The sequence below is a fragment of the Anolis carolinensis genome, chromosome 1, assembly GCF_035594765.1.
Source record: "Anolis carolinensis isolate JA03-04 chromosome 1, rAnoCar3.1.pri, whole genome shotgun sequence".
NCBI classification, from domain to species: Eukaryota; Metazoa; Chordata; class Lepidosauria; order Squamata; family Dactyloidae; genus Anolis; species Anolis carolinensis.
The window spans coordinates 183,083,597-183,098,765 of record NC_085841.1 but is presented as its reverse complement, the minus strand read 5'-3'; the positions used below and the strand labels follow the sequence as shown (position 1 = coordinate 183,098,765).

General features: G+C 38.5%; 1 protein-coding gene across 32 annotated transcripts in view; it reads left to right on the top strand.

Annotated features, from left to right (window-relative positions):
- map2 (microtubule associated protein 2) overlaps positions 1-15,169 on the top strand; it is a 331,665-nt gene that overhangs the window by 257,748 nt on the left and 58,748 nt on the right. For 26 of the 32 annotated variants that reach the window (XM_062961363.1, XM_062961338.1, XM_062961284.1 and 23 more), the window contains one exon: positions 1,306-1,383. In XM_062961363.1, coding sequence (XP_062817433.1) covers positions 1,306-1,383 — 78 coding nt within the window. The remainder of the gene's footprint in view (positions 1-1,305; positions 1,384-15,169) is intronic. The other 6 variants (XM_062961372.1, XM_062961327.1, XM_062961414.1 and 3 more) reach the window with 1 other exon arrangement.

The window sequence follows — 15,169 nt, the reverse complement described above, 5'->3', positions numbered from 1 at the left end:
CAGTGAATGAACCGTGGGTTATATTTCAGACTATCAAAGGAATTATCCGTGGTGCTATACCAACTTTGGGGAATAGGATGCAGCATCTTGAATTTGCTTTTGTGTGCCTTTTCAAGTCATTGCTAAGTTATGGTGACCCTAAGGTGAACATATCAGAGGGGCTTTCCTTTGTTTTCCTCTGAGACTGAGAGCAGAATGTGTCTTGCACAAGATTGCCCTGTGGGTTTTCATGGTTGAGTAGGGATTTGACCCGAATTTCTCAGAGTCCTGGTCCAACATTCAGGTTGCTATACCATACCGGCTTTGTGCTATATCAAAAATGTGCATTGTAGATATCACCTTTAAACTCTGGACTGGAACACAGAGCAGATTCATTGCACCCATGATATGAGAGCTACCAGCTACCACTGGGTCTATGGGGGGAAATGCTAATACTCTACAGAGATCTGTAGAAATACTTGCATGTTTACAAAATGTTTCTCTTGAAATTGCATGCAGCAATTAGAACAGTGGGGACAGTGAAAATGAAATTAATTATTTCAAATTCCAGTTAGGTTCAGTGGAAAAGACTTGCGTTTGTACTACATTCCCTTGTTGAGATTAATGGAACTTAAAACATTGGCCAAATATTGCCCATTATTTTTAGGATATAATTTAGAAAATGTTGCTTGGAAGTATTTCTTGCACACCTAATAAAGCTACTGTTTGCTCCCACCATTTATATGTATTTCATATATTATAGTTGGATGCTTGCGTTGAGGTTGTTTCCTTGGCTACTGGCCATCCTTCAAATGATCCATTTGTAGTCATTTGTAGACAAAGAGAAAGTGGTGTTATGAAGTATTTTAAATAAATCTTTAAACTTAAGGAAACAGTTAAATGTTACTCTTTCAAATACATGTAAATACAGTTAATCTATGGTTGAGTTCCCTCACATTTTGCATCCCCCTGCCCTGGACTTTAGTGTTTGTTTGTTTGTTTTCTTCCTCTACTATTTATTTTTCTTGAAAGCATGTAATAATTATAATGTCGAACCATACCAATGTTGGTGTTTATAGGTACTTTTTGTTAAAAGAAATGTATTTGAAGACATTGGAGTACATTTCTGTGCATAATGCTGCATCTTCCAAAATGAATGATTACTGTTGTGTATACTGAGAAATGTAAAAACTAAATATTTGTATTGTATGGATTTGAGATGTTATGAGATGTTGCTAGCCTCTTTCCCTGCAAATGTTCCTGTTGGCATATCCCGTTATCAAAATAAGTAATCATTGTGTCTCATGTTTACTGTTCGATCTTTAGCAGTTGAAGAAACAACTAACCTGCCTCCATCCCCGCCCCCATCTCCTGCTTCAGAGCAGACTGGAACATTGGAAGAAGGTAAGACTCCCCTCCTGGGCACTGCAGGGTCCATCTTTAAGGAGAGAAATCCAGGGATCCTAGTGAGCGAGGTAGGAGGATGATTCTGACAGCCTTCACTTTTAAAAACATGAGCAATTTTTGTTTTGATAATAAAAAATTATTAACTGTATAGGATTCTGAAACACCAATAGACACCACTCAATAGGTGCCTGTATGTATGTATATATGTAAGTAATTATTTCTCCCTGTATATGTTCTTGGTGATATCTGAGGTGCTTACTGATAGCAATATAGGAGTTATATGTAGTGCTTATTTGCGGGTTTGGTTTTTGTCGATTTGATTATTTACAAAAATGATTAATATAAGGCACTTGCATGCAGCACCAATTCTGCACCAAAGCAGGTTTAAGAAACCCACTTTGGCACGGATTCCCATTCCCACTCCTCCCAAAAACCTGGGCTTTCCTGGGAAGGTTGGCTACATTTTCATTTTTGGGGGCTGGGGAAGAGGGTTAGGTGCCATCCCGGACCTTTGGGCTCCAGGAGCCCAAAAGATTTGGGATGGCAAATGGGGACTCACCCCTGGGTAGTTCTGGAACTTCCCAGGGGTGAGTCCCCATAGGCCCAATACACCATTTGACCTGGGCCTTTCAGGAAGGCCTGGATCTAAAGGGGTATCTAATTAATTCGGAATAACTGAGGTTATTCCAAATCAATTCGTTTTTACCAGGTGTTGCTAGAATGCCCCTGGTAAAAACAGACAGGTCTTGGTTTTAAAGTCTGTCTGTCTGGGCTCATGTTCTCACTAAAATCTCTAATTCCTCTAGCATGATTCTGTAGTCAACTTCTGGCTGACATTGTCCATAGAATCGTTCTGGGTGACCTAAAGATTCCTAGAGAGAACACTTCTCTAAGCATTTGTAAGTCCTCCAGCATGATTCTATGGTCAACATATATCCAAAGGTGACCACGGAGTTGTAATGAAGAACCTAGAAATTCCTACATAGTTGTTTTCTCTTTTTAACAGAGGTCCAGCACCTTTGAGCCCAGAAAAGCAAAGAGACTACTGTACTATTGAAAAGATATTTCAGCTGGAATTTAAAAGGGAAAGAGAACATTCTATCAGGCATGACTTTTCTCATCACTGTCAAACCAGTGAGAAAAAATATACCTGGATAAAGGGCCAAGAATTGTACCTTTCTCTGCAGCAGGGCATTATCCAGCATCTAAACTAGGAAAGCCACACCAGATGAGAAAGATCCAAAGGGCAGTGGTTCTCAACCTATGGGTCTCAGATGTTTTGGCCTTCAACTCCCAGAAATCCTAACAGCAGATAAACTGTCTGGGATTTCTGGGAGTTGTAGGCCAAAACACCTGGGGACCCACAGATTGAGAGCCACTGATCTAGGGAGATGAAAGCCAGTTGCACATCCTGGGAAAAGTCATTGAAAAGACCTTCTCCTGTGTTCCCACAGGAGGTGATGGGACATAGAGAAGGCCTTTTTCAGAGATTCTCAAAACATGGACAGGCTAATTAATATAAGGAGTCCTTCAAATAACCTGGACTAGAACTATAAAGGACTTTAAAGGTCTTAACCACCACTTTGAATTGTGCATGAAAATGAACTAGATGCCAGTACAACTACTGCAAGGGACTTGTCCATGAATGCATTTGTGTATTGCACACAGGTATGCATGGTTGCTCATTGTGCATTACACATACACATGGGCAAACACAATTGGTTGTACAGTTGGTTTCATGACACTGCTCTGTACAAATGCCAAATCAATTTGTAAGTGTAAAAGTTATGCTCATTCCTCAGTGTAGGATTTGGACCTTAGGGATAGGCATGTCTTTAGCTCACTGAAGTCATAAGGGATGCAGGGAAGGAAAAGAAGTTATGGATTCTGTACAGCTGCATGTGTTCAAGGAATATCACTTGGTTCTGTCCATCATAAAGGGGCAGGAAGGCTGCTTCAAATATCGTGACACAATCAGAATGTTTAAATCACCCTTCTATTATATTTGTTCCACAATAATCCTTTCAATCTGTGTAAGCAATGCCCACAAAAGAAATCTCACCTGAGTTGAATTAATCAGCATATGAACACATTGTCACCCATTAGAGTGGTTCTGCTTTTCGAGAACAAGTGTTGCTGTTATGAACAGCATGTACCTTTTAATATTTTTCTAAGAATGTAAATAACTGGAACTGGTATATTTAATATGGTTCTTATTATTCCAGATATCAGGTATCCCAAGCCATCCACTTTAATATCCCCTCATTTTGAGTGATTACGAACGTGTTTAATATCACCTATCAAATCCAGAGGAACTGAATGTGTTTAATACTGGAAAGCTCGTAGTGGTTTATTTATTTATTTATTTATTTATTGAAATGCAAACCTGTCTCTGGATACTTCTTTTTTGTATTCCGCACCCATTAACTGGGCTACTGTATAGTACATCATTGTTGTTTTATAAAACAAACAAAAACAGCCTTATAGCATCTTAAAGACTAACAAATTCTAATTGGAGTAACCTTTGGTTGGCTAAAACCCACTTCATCATACGCATTTTATGAACTGGATGACAGATCATAAAAATAAATGTTAAAAGTTTTTAAGATGCCAGAATTGTCCCCTGCAAAAGATTGCCAGATAACAACAACAACAACAACAACAACAATTTATTTGTATTCCACCCTATCTCCCTGAGGGGACTCAGGGTGGATTCCAGCATATACAGAGACACAAGGCAAACATTTAGTGCTTTGAAAGAATGAAACACAGACACACAGATTTTATTTATTTCGTGTCAAAAGCATTGCATAACAAATACATTTAAAAATGATGAAGAAAAAATATATAGAGGAAATCACAAACAACTAAATAGTTTTAGACCAGAAACGGGCAATAGCAACCGCATTGTAAAGGCTTTATCTGTGTGTCTGGGAGTGGGGCTCATCTCCATTTCTAAGCTGAAGAGCCTGCATTGTCCATAGACATATCTTGGTCATGTGGCCAGCATGACTGTATGGAGCACCATTTATCTCTCCCCCCCCAAGGCAGTATCTATTGATCTACTCACATTCGAATAGCTTGGCAGGAGCTGGGGCTAACAGCGGGAGCTCACCCCGTCCCGCATATTCGAACTACCACCCTTCCAGTCAGCAAGTTCAGCAGCACAGTGGTTTAACCCATTGTGCCAGAGTCCCCTTGCAACCTTTTTTGAAAAAAAATTTTTAAGTATTTTTCAGAAGAAATTTGTAATATGCGTATATGTTGATCATTTGTTATCTAGAATTCCAAAATCTTAAATACTCCAGATTTGTCCACATGAATGGCTGAGATAATTTAATGTATACAGATTTGGTTTATTTCACAACATTATTTAAAATATCTTTTAAACTAAGTATTTAAGGTGTATACTAAACATAAATGAAGTTTGTGTTTCAGTGTGGTTCCCAGATAGCTCATTGTGTATATATCTGCAAATACAAGCATTCCAAAACATGAGAAAATCTGAAATCCCAAACACTTCTGATCATAAGCATGTCTGGTAAGGGATACTCTTCCTGTAGTAGTGTCTACTATATATGTGCATGGGGCAATAGGTTAAGTTAGAATTACTGACATGATAGAGCTCCTCTCAGAATATGTCACTTCCAAATGGCATAGAAATTGTACTGTATGTTTGAATGCTCACCTTTATGGGGAAAATACACATATACATTTCTCCATAATTTTTTTTAAAAAAAATACTTAAAGAGAAAAATGAAAGTTCCCCCAATAAGCCAACTTTCTGTTGAACTTGCTTTAAAAAAATTGCTATGCACTGTTGCATCCTTTGATTGTTCTTGAAAGAAGTGAGAGCCAGAAGTGTTATATACTATCTAAAGCAACTTTCTGACTCTTCAAAATATTGAAATGATCCCTTAGATTTCTTGATTGATAATAGTTGAGTGACAAGTGACATTATTTTTGCAGAATAATGATTGTCATCATGGTAATAAAAACCTTATTAATCAGTGAAACCATTGAAAGAAATAGGAGAACATTATTTCTAAAGTGAGGGCTGTATTTGCAGCAACTCTCTGTTAAGCATACTGTTCCCATTTCTGGAGCTGATCCAAATTGAAGAGCATTTGATGTGTAAATTATTTAAATCATAACAAATTGGAATTGACATGTGTATAAGTTGGGTAACATGTTTGTCAGAAGCATAAATGGAAATGAATTATGGACACAATCAATAACTCTGGCCTAGAACCAATGGCTAGCATAAACCCATCAAGTCCCTTTGATTCAGCAGGTCTACTCTACTTGAAACTAACAATTGTATTTATGTATGTATACGTGATCATTTTATAACTGTGTATTTCTTGTGTTGTCTCAGTGTACTGATTTTCTGCCACACAGTGATACTTAAAGGCATTCACTCTGAAAAAGACATACATCTCACATTTAAAGGTTTATTTGACTACTCCTCTTTCTTGGGTAACTTCTTTGGTAACAAGCATTGCTTCAAGTTGGGTTTTCAGATACCATTATAAAATCTGATCCAAGTAGCAGTCATTAACATAATTGCAATTGCCCCCCGTCGGCCTCAGTTTTGTGCAAATGTACAACAATTTCAGACTTTTAAGGCTTTCAAGTGCTTGATTTATTTAACTAGCAGCATGTTTTTCTGTAAAATGTTTCCAGGTCATTGTGACTCAGTAGATCAAGTTGTTCCCAGTGTGTTAGCTCTGCACTATTATTATTTTTAAAATGTATTTTTAGAAACCAACCAAATATCACCATTTGGACAAGACGCTAAAACCACAATGTCTGTTTGTCTGTGCCATCAAACCACCTGTTGATTTATAGTAGTTCCACAAATTTTGTAGGGTTTTCTTAGACAAGGAATACTCAGCAGTAGTTTTGCCAATATCTTCCTCTGCAATATAGCCTATAGCTGCACCTGGTATTCATTGGCCATCTCCCATCTACTTAGAATAGAAACAAGTAACAATTATATGGGAGTACGGTTGACCCTACTTAGCTCCCAGTATCAGATGAGATCTAGATCCTTTATGGTATTTACTGATAAGCTTTATTCAGCACTTTACCCCCAGCCCTGACCATATAGTCTGCTTTTTGCACAAGTCCTTGCCCTGCCCTTTCTTATCTGATCATGCCCACTATATTCCAGGTTACAGGTGGCCGATGTTGGTTTTGATACATTTTTATGATGTTTTTATGCTCTACTAGTTTTAATTGTTTTAATTAGATTGTTTAAATTATATTATACAGTATGTTACTATGTTTTTAATTGTGTCTTAGTTTTGTTTGTTTATGCCAGGCTTGGTCCCCATGTTAACTGCCCCGAGTCTCTATGGGGAAATAGTGGTGGGATATAAAAATAAAATTGTTATTATTATTATTATTATTATTATTATTATTATTATTATTATTATTATTATTAAAGCTATGTTACATGTACATTTGTTCAGCTATACAATTTGAGATAAAATTCAATAACTCTCTTAGTACCCCTGTTATTACTCGGCTAATACTCAAATGTTGGATTAAGAATTATACAAAACAAAGCTTGGTTTGGGTTGACTATCCCTTATCCAAAATGTTTAGGACCAGAGGTGTTTTGGATTTTGGAATAACTGTATACACATATAGTGAGATATCTTGGAGATTGGGCCCAATTCTCAACATAGAATTCATTTATGTTCCATATACACATAGCCTGAAGGTAATTTTATGGACAATGTTTTAATGATTTAGTGCATCAAACAAAATGTATGTGCAGTTAGCCATCAAAAAATAAAAGTGTCATTATCTCAGCCACATATGTAGACAGTTTTGGTTCTTGGAGTATTTTGGATTTTGACATTCCAAATAAAAGGTGCTAAATTTGTAGATGCAAGTATTTGAAGACTTTTCCCTCTAAAAATGCAGCAAACCCTCCTTTTTTAAAAAAATGGAATATGAATGGTCATGAGTGATGGTGGAATAGGAAATAACTTTTGGGTGAAGCATCCATCCACTGCACTTTGACAGTAGTAATCTTGTTAGTGGGTTGCCTAGCCTAGAACTAGTGGAGGGTGATTTCTTTCAGTCATCCTATGGTGAAAATCACTGTGTAGTAGAGATGACAAAGGTGGATGTGGCTAACCATGCAAACACAAATGAGAAAGAGCAAGAGGATGAGTGGGAGAGAGAAAGGGGTGGGGGAGAGAGTGAGGTTTATGAAGCAGACCTGTTTCAGAAGGAAGGAAGGAAGGCTTTCCTGCTCCAGGCTTCATTGTTCTATTTTGATAACTTGCTTCACCTACATAAAAGAATGAGTGGGTCTGTTTGGACTGCTGTGGGAGGTAAGACACCAAATTTGGCTCTGTTTAGAACTGTTTTATATATTGAAAATACTGTAGCGAGATTTCATGTTTCAGAGTGTGAAGGTATTCCTGAGCAGTGTCTGATCTCATTTCATCAAAGAGAGCTGGGCAAAGGGAGTGAGTGCTGAGTTGCTCAGACTCTCTACTTCTTTGTCTGCTGTGTACTATGGGAGAACCAAACCAAAAGAGTGCCCAGTTATATTAATAAAACATGCTGAACAAAATAGGGAAAGGCCTTGAGTACCATAGAATCCCTCTGTGTTATATCCCTTTGAGCAAAGTTTTGTAAACCAATGATTAATGGGAGATAGATTTTCTTTTAAAATGTATACCAATGGAAAAGGTATTATTGTTTTCATTCTCAACAGATATGCTGCAGTGAAAATAAAATTGTTTTTCATGTCAGAATATTAATCACCTAACTAGATTATACAATGGCTGTGACAGAATGAAATTATTTCAAAGGGCCATATTGCAGCAGAATAACTGAGGGAGAGGCTACTCAGATTTCCCTTTTTTGGCTCTTCCATTTTCTTAAACAGAAGAGCGCCTGCTACAGTAAACAGAAAGTTTATATTTCATGTTAAAAGACTTTTTAAAAATAAAAAATATTAATCTATTACTGCCACTTGCATGCATGCTTCAAGAATTACACCCTGTGATGGAGATGTAAAGGCACTTAAAGAATAAATGTATTCACAAATGGCAGTTCAGTATATGACCTGAACACTACATTGGAGTAGGATCAGATAATAAAGCAAACTTAACACCACAGGTACTTTTCTCTAGCTGTGGTACTGAGTCCACTTTATAATCTGATCCTAGCTTAATTCCAAGATCATGCTATAATTTTGCTGTTTTTCAAGTTAATCTGTCCTATGGCTATTCTAAATAATTTAAAATAAAAACTAGTTCATTTGGTTGTGTATGGCCCTGCCAGACATACTGGGCCATGGCACACAACCTTAAGACATAACATTTCTTAAATTATACCTTTGACAAATTATGTGATGAGTAGGAATAAGCTTTGCATATGAAGGATTCAGAGTTGTGTGTTGTCTGCTAGGGAGAGCTGTGGCTTAGGCGTAGGGAGGATTGTCTGTTAGGCACCTTGGAAGAGTTGGCCTAAATTCACTTTGATGCTTGTGGTTATGTCAGGTTTTTTTAAAATCTGTCCTTTGTTTCCCAGCTTTCTGGAGTGGAATTTCAGCATTTTAGAGTGCAAAGAGGGCTGGAGCTAGCATGGCATAGTGGTTTGAGCATTGGAATGGGATGCTGGAGGACAGGGTTCAGCTCTGAAAACCTTCTAGATGACCTCTGGCAAGTCACACACTCTTCGCCTCAGAAAACCCAGTGATAGGTTTGCCTTAGGGTTGCCATAATTCAGAAGGTACTTGAAGGCACACAGCAACAACAGCAAAAGGCCCACAGGATGGAGACATTTGCCTTTCTCTGATTTCAACTCATAGAAGTTGCTTCTGCAAGTTCATTTATTGTTTTGAATTTTTTGATCGTGTCAGAAGCAAATTGAGAATATTCTGCAAGTTGCTTCTGGTGTGAGAGAATTGAGAGAAAGACATTGCCCAAGGGACACCCAAATGTGTTACCATCCTGTGGGAGTCTTTTCTCACATCCCTGCAGAAGCTGGGACTGACAAACGGGAGCTCACCACATCTCACGGATTCAAACCGCCGACCTTCAGGTCTTCAGATCAGTAGTTCAGCTGGTACAAGGGTTTAACCCACTGCGCCACTGTGGCTCCTGTTTTGAATGCTGGCAGAGGTTCTTTTATCTACAATCCCTAGACTCTTTCAGCCAGTACCAGCACTCTGGAGCTATTTAATAGTCTAGAAAGTAATATTTCAATTCTTTAGATTGAAAATGGTAAGGACAGAATTCCTTTGGTTTACTCATTTCCTATCCTTGCTTAAACCCAGGTTTGGTAACTTTTCTTGTAATATAACATATAGACTTGTATATCCTCATGGAGAATCATATAAGATAAATGATGTAAGCATTGATGAAATTCTGTATAGGGAAAAGCAAGCCGCAAAGACATTTGGGAGTAGGTTGTAGCTCCTTGGCTAATGCATCTTGTTTACTAAGCTGCTTAAGTAGTCATATACTCCTATCTTTCTTCTTGCAGCTGACATTGGCCCAGGGCTCTGATTCATAATAAACATCCCCATGCTTTTGCCCTGTAATGAAGAGTTGGGTAACAAATAATTCTCCAAAGATTTGTTTTAATTTTAAAAAAAACAACCCAAAAACAAACCTTATGACTCCTCTCCAGGAAAACTGACACTGGCATCCTATTAGTGAGTTACAATAATGTAAGTCCAACTTATGCAATCATAACCCACTTTTTGGTAGTAGATAGTAGACCAATTATGCAGCAACTAACATCTCTGCTCCAAAATCCACCTTTTATGTGATTTGGCCAAACCAAACGCAAGGCTCATCTACATCTACTCAAAAGTCCAAGACCAACCCAGAGGCCACATAGTTGTTTAGACACTCTGCCTTGACCCACAGCAGAGTCCAGACAGTCCAGCTGAATCAAAACAGATTTGGCCCACCTGGACTGCCACCCTTATCTTGTTCCCATTGGAGTGGCAGCTGGCAGGAGAGCTCCCACATCTTTTCCCATCGAGTATGTCAGAAGAGGTACTTAGTGATCCCCAGAAGTTATCTTGAGTTCTCCAGCTGACTGCTGTAGTGATGAGAGTGAGACAGCACTGTGCACTGTTGAGTGAAGAGAAAAGGGCTGGTTGTACCAGCTTGGGTGGACAATGGGTTGATTCACTTTGGAGCTGGTCTTCTGTCTACACTCAGCCTGAAGTACAGGGCTCTTCTGGAGTTTTGCCAAAAATTCTGGAGCATTCCTCTACTTTGCTTAATGTCCCTGGACATCATTTGGTCCCCCATATTCAATTTCTGATCCACTTGGGTTTGCCAAGCCCACAGATATTTCTGTGTCGCTGGACAGCTTGATCAGTGGAGAACCATCCAATTCTTTTCCTCTAGTTGGACATGCTGCAAGGGTGTTATCTGTGAGGTCCCCACAGATGCCTGCTACAGTGCATGCAGCTATGGGACAATAGGTGCTCTTACTGTTTAATTGATATGGGATACTTGGGATGATCTCCTTTCTTTAGGTTGTGTGACTGCTATCTGTAAATAAGAGATATTTACAGTAAATCCCAATAAATCAGGAGTGGCCCACTGTGGAAAGCAAGGAGGCTACATTACCACCACAGGAGAACTTGGAGAGCTGTGTCTCTCACTGCCAGCCCTTGTGCAGAAAAAGCCACTGCAAAACCTTTGCCCCTAATATATTTGGAGGCATAAGGACATCATTATAATGGGTTGTTGTGAGTTTTTCGGGCTGTATGGCCATGTTCTAGTAGCATTCTCTCCTGACATTTTGCTTGCATCTGTGGCAAGCCTCTCCAGAGATTAGTTCAGAGGCCTGTTGGAAATGGGGCAAGTGGGGTGTATCTGTGGAATGTCCAAGGTGGGAGAAAGTACCTTTGTATGTTTGAAGCAAGTGTGAATGTTGCAGTTAGCTAGCTTGATAAGCAGATGAATAAGTAAGAAATAATTCCTGTATGGGGTACCATTAATATAGTCAGTCAGCTAGCATTCAAAAGAAGAAGGACCAATCCTGATTACAAGAAAATCTCTCAAAGGAGACCCTGCTGAGAGATAAACAAGATGTGACAGGTGCTGTTACATTTACTGTGTCTGCCTGTTCACATAATAAAGCAGTAAGTGGAAGCCTACTATTTGCATTAAAATGGGTGTGTGAGTCATGGAGGTTGAACCAGAAATTGAGAGAAATGGACCCACAGCATGCCTTTTATGCAAACATTTGACCCCACGTATCCAGCAAATTCGTATGTCGAAACAGGTAGACACACTCTGTGTTATTCTTGAGTACAAATGGTAAGATGATTCAGCAAGAGAGAGTCTGCATTGACATTTGTTTCTGTAGAGCAGACTCTGTCATAACAATAGCCTTGTCATTCTTTGTGGACTACTTTATAGCTTCACTTACTGATGGAAGCAAAGATTTCAAAAACGTTCTGGCCACGTTTTTTTTTGGGGGGGGGGGGTGCTGTCGCTCCATCTCCCTGCTGAAGAGCTTAGTCCATAACTTCCTCCTTTTTGATTGAATTGCTGGCATTTCCTTATGGGTGTCTTAATATCTCCCCGCTTTAAAACGGTCTCTATTTATCTATTTACATTTTGCTTTCAAACCGCTAGGTATGCGGAAGCTGGGCTAAAGGTCAGGCATTCACCCTGACCAGGACTTTGAACTGTAAACCTTTCAGCCGACAAGATTTATTGCAGCTGGTGTTTAACCTGCTCTGCTAAAGCCCAGCCCCAATTATTTTTCCCAAATAATTTTTATAAACATTTACTAGCAGAGTGCGGGGGGGGGGGGGGGGGGGAGTTGGAAAAGGGAAGGAAAAAAGAAAAAAATGGAGAGAATAAATTTGTTATTGGTTAGTTGCATCTTTACAAATGTCATATATCGCAAGGAGAAAACAAAGAGGGTGGGGGTTGTTGAGGTATGGGGAATTATTTGGCAAAGTTATTGTTACAACTAAGTCTTCATCGCTATTTCTTTAACACACATTTCATAAAATATTGAAGATTCTAACAATTTTAATTTTAAGTCCATTGGTTGCATCTATTTGTGTCTTCTCACATTGTCTCCTAGTCTTCATATATTATTTTCCTGTTCTTCTTCAATGAAAATTGATCTTAATTTTTCATAACAGAATGTTTCACATTTAATCTTTTCTTAAAATATTTATTATTATTATCTACAAAGAAATGTCTACAATTTTCATTTAAATTGTTAGTTGGTTAGTATTTCTATCATTTTATCATTTTCATGCTTTCTCTCCTTTTGTATTGCATCAAATTTATGTAATTCTATATAACTAATCCATTTTATAGCCCATCATAATCTTACTAGTTAATGTCATTTCACAAAATTTCTTAAATTTTGGGTGGGTGCTTAGTACAAAATACTAAGTGTGTGTGTGTGTATTAGTAATAATATTTTCCATCTACTTCTTGTGGGACGTACTAAAATGATGGTTCAAAAAGAAATTGGTAAAATATCTGTTTCCTCTTACTGACAAATTTCTTGTTCTTTTCTGATTTTACTGTATCACACTATGTGTTTGTGGGACATATTGTGGAATTGTGGCCTTGACTTACACCTAGATTTGGATCCAGATGTAGCCATCGCTAAATGGGTTGGCAGGAGGTAGTGCTCTTCCTCACCCCCTTGGCATCTCCTGCAGCCCCTCATAATATCGCACAGATCTCTGTTGAATAAAATGGATTATGGGGAGGATGTCTTAATACTGGGCAGAGGAAAGAAGCTTCCAGGGCAGAAGGCAGACCCTGGATCCAACCTCTAGAACAGTAATTTCATGCCTTTTATCAATTCCACTTTTGCAATAATGTCTTTATTATTGGATAAGCTTTCTTTAATCTCCCATATACATTGTAGAAAAATATTCAATGAATTGAACTTCACAGTGCCTTGAATGTACACACTGGAGCTTCAAGGTTACATTGAGCTTGGCACAGTTGGTCTCTTCCATCCCATAGTGTTGCATCTGTGTCTAGTGTGTATCTGCATGTTTCCATTCAGTCTTGTTACGTCTTTCTGTCTGTCCAAGTTCTCTCTGCAGTTTTTTCTGTGTGTCTGTCTGTAGATGAAGGAGCGGAGGATGAGGTGGGACCACTTCAGAGCAGCTCATGGCATGAGCCAGCTGCCATGGGGGAGAGGTATAAATTCCTCACCCCCTCCATTTCAGTGTCTGTGCCCGATGATGATCCCTACAATTCGTATGAGGAGTATTATGAGCACCCTTTGTTCAGCACTGAATGGACTGAAGCTAGTGCATGCCCCAGTGACACAGCCCTGAGTTCTGAGGTCTTGTTAAGCCAAGAAGGTGAACAAAGCATGGTCCCTCCCTTCCTCTTCTCCTCCACCCACCTCACCTTCAATTCATCATCTATGTCCAGAGTTGCCATGTCTTAAAGGTTTAGACTACTTCTCTGGGTTTCTGAGAGAGGAATATATGGGAGAGTCATTGAAATCATTCTGCTTGGTGTGAGAGCTTGGTTATTTACTCCATAATGTTTTGGTATGGGAACCTTGTTATTTGTTCCATAATGCCCATCTACCAGGAGATTAGATGCTTCCTGCAACATGTCAGGTGCTGCTAAGTTCTGCCCTAATTTATTAGATATGAGCATCTAATTATCAGATTCTGTTCCCTAAGCCTCACAAGACTTGGCAATTCTGCTCTTTTGTTATTATTGCATTTTTTTTCCAAGACAAAAGGAAAAATTGAGATTTCTGTTTCTGTCCTTCTGTACACCATGCTACGAATCAGGAAACAATTCAGTTCGGAGGCTAAAACAAAAGGCAAATTGGTTCAGTGTTGATAGGAGTTATCATTTTTACATCTTCATATTTTCAGGCCTACACTAATGACTGCATTAGTAATGACTGAACGCTGTTTTGAGACCCACCCATGGGAGCAAAGTGGGCTATAAATAAATAAATAAATAAATAAATAAATAAATAAATAAATAAAACAGTATTTTAACCTTTCAGGAGCAACTATAAATTTTATGTATGGCACCATTTATTTTGTAAAGGAATCAAGATTATGATCCATGCAAGATATTTAAGGAACATAATATACTGAGATACAACAAATGTTATTGACATAGGGCACATAGGAAGATACATTACAAATGTCTTGTGATTTTGGCTAAACATTGTCCGTAATTGGCATTGGTTGTACTTATCTATAACTAATGCAGTCCTTACAGTGCCTCCTTAGAAGTGTTTCCTCAATACATTAAATGTGCGGCTCATTTGATGCTACATGAGATGGCACATGAAACCAGCGACTCAAACTTATCAATTCAGTATTGAGCATATTTTTACATTCATTTCCCTCTTGAGCACAGTTGTTTCTCTCTCAGTGAAGTTACTGCCCATTGACAAGGATTCAAAGAAATAACAAGACACTGCCCAGTGGGAATTTTGTCAAAACATTGTCTGGTGGGATTTTTATCATTCTCTTCTTTGGATAATATGCTTCCTTGACACATCACAAATCACCTTTAAAGTTTCCCTTGTGTTCATGATGAGCAGGGAAGGGAGCCCTTAGGGAACTACCATAGTTAAGTAATTCTTTGGATCCCAACCTGTATCATCTGCCAAAGTTTGGTCAAGTACGTGATTAAACACAGAATCTCCTTGCTATTCACATGTCTTTTAACTGAAACGACCATACAGCTGAAACTGAACTGAAATGAGTGTGTAAGCAGCACTAGTTAGACTACCCTTGATTTAATAT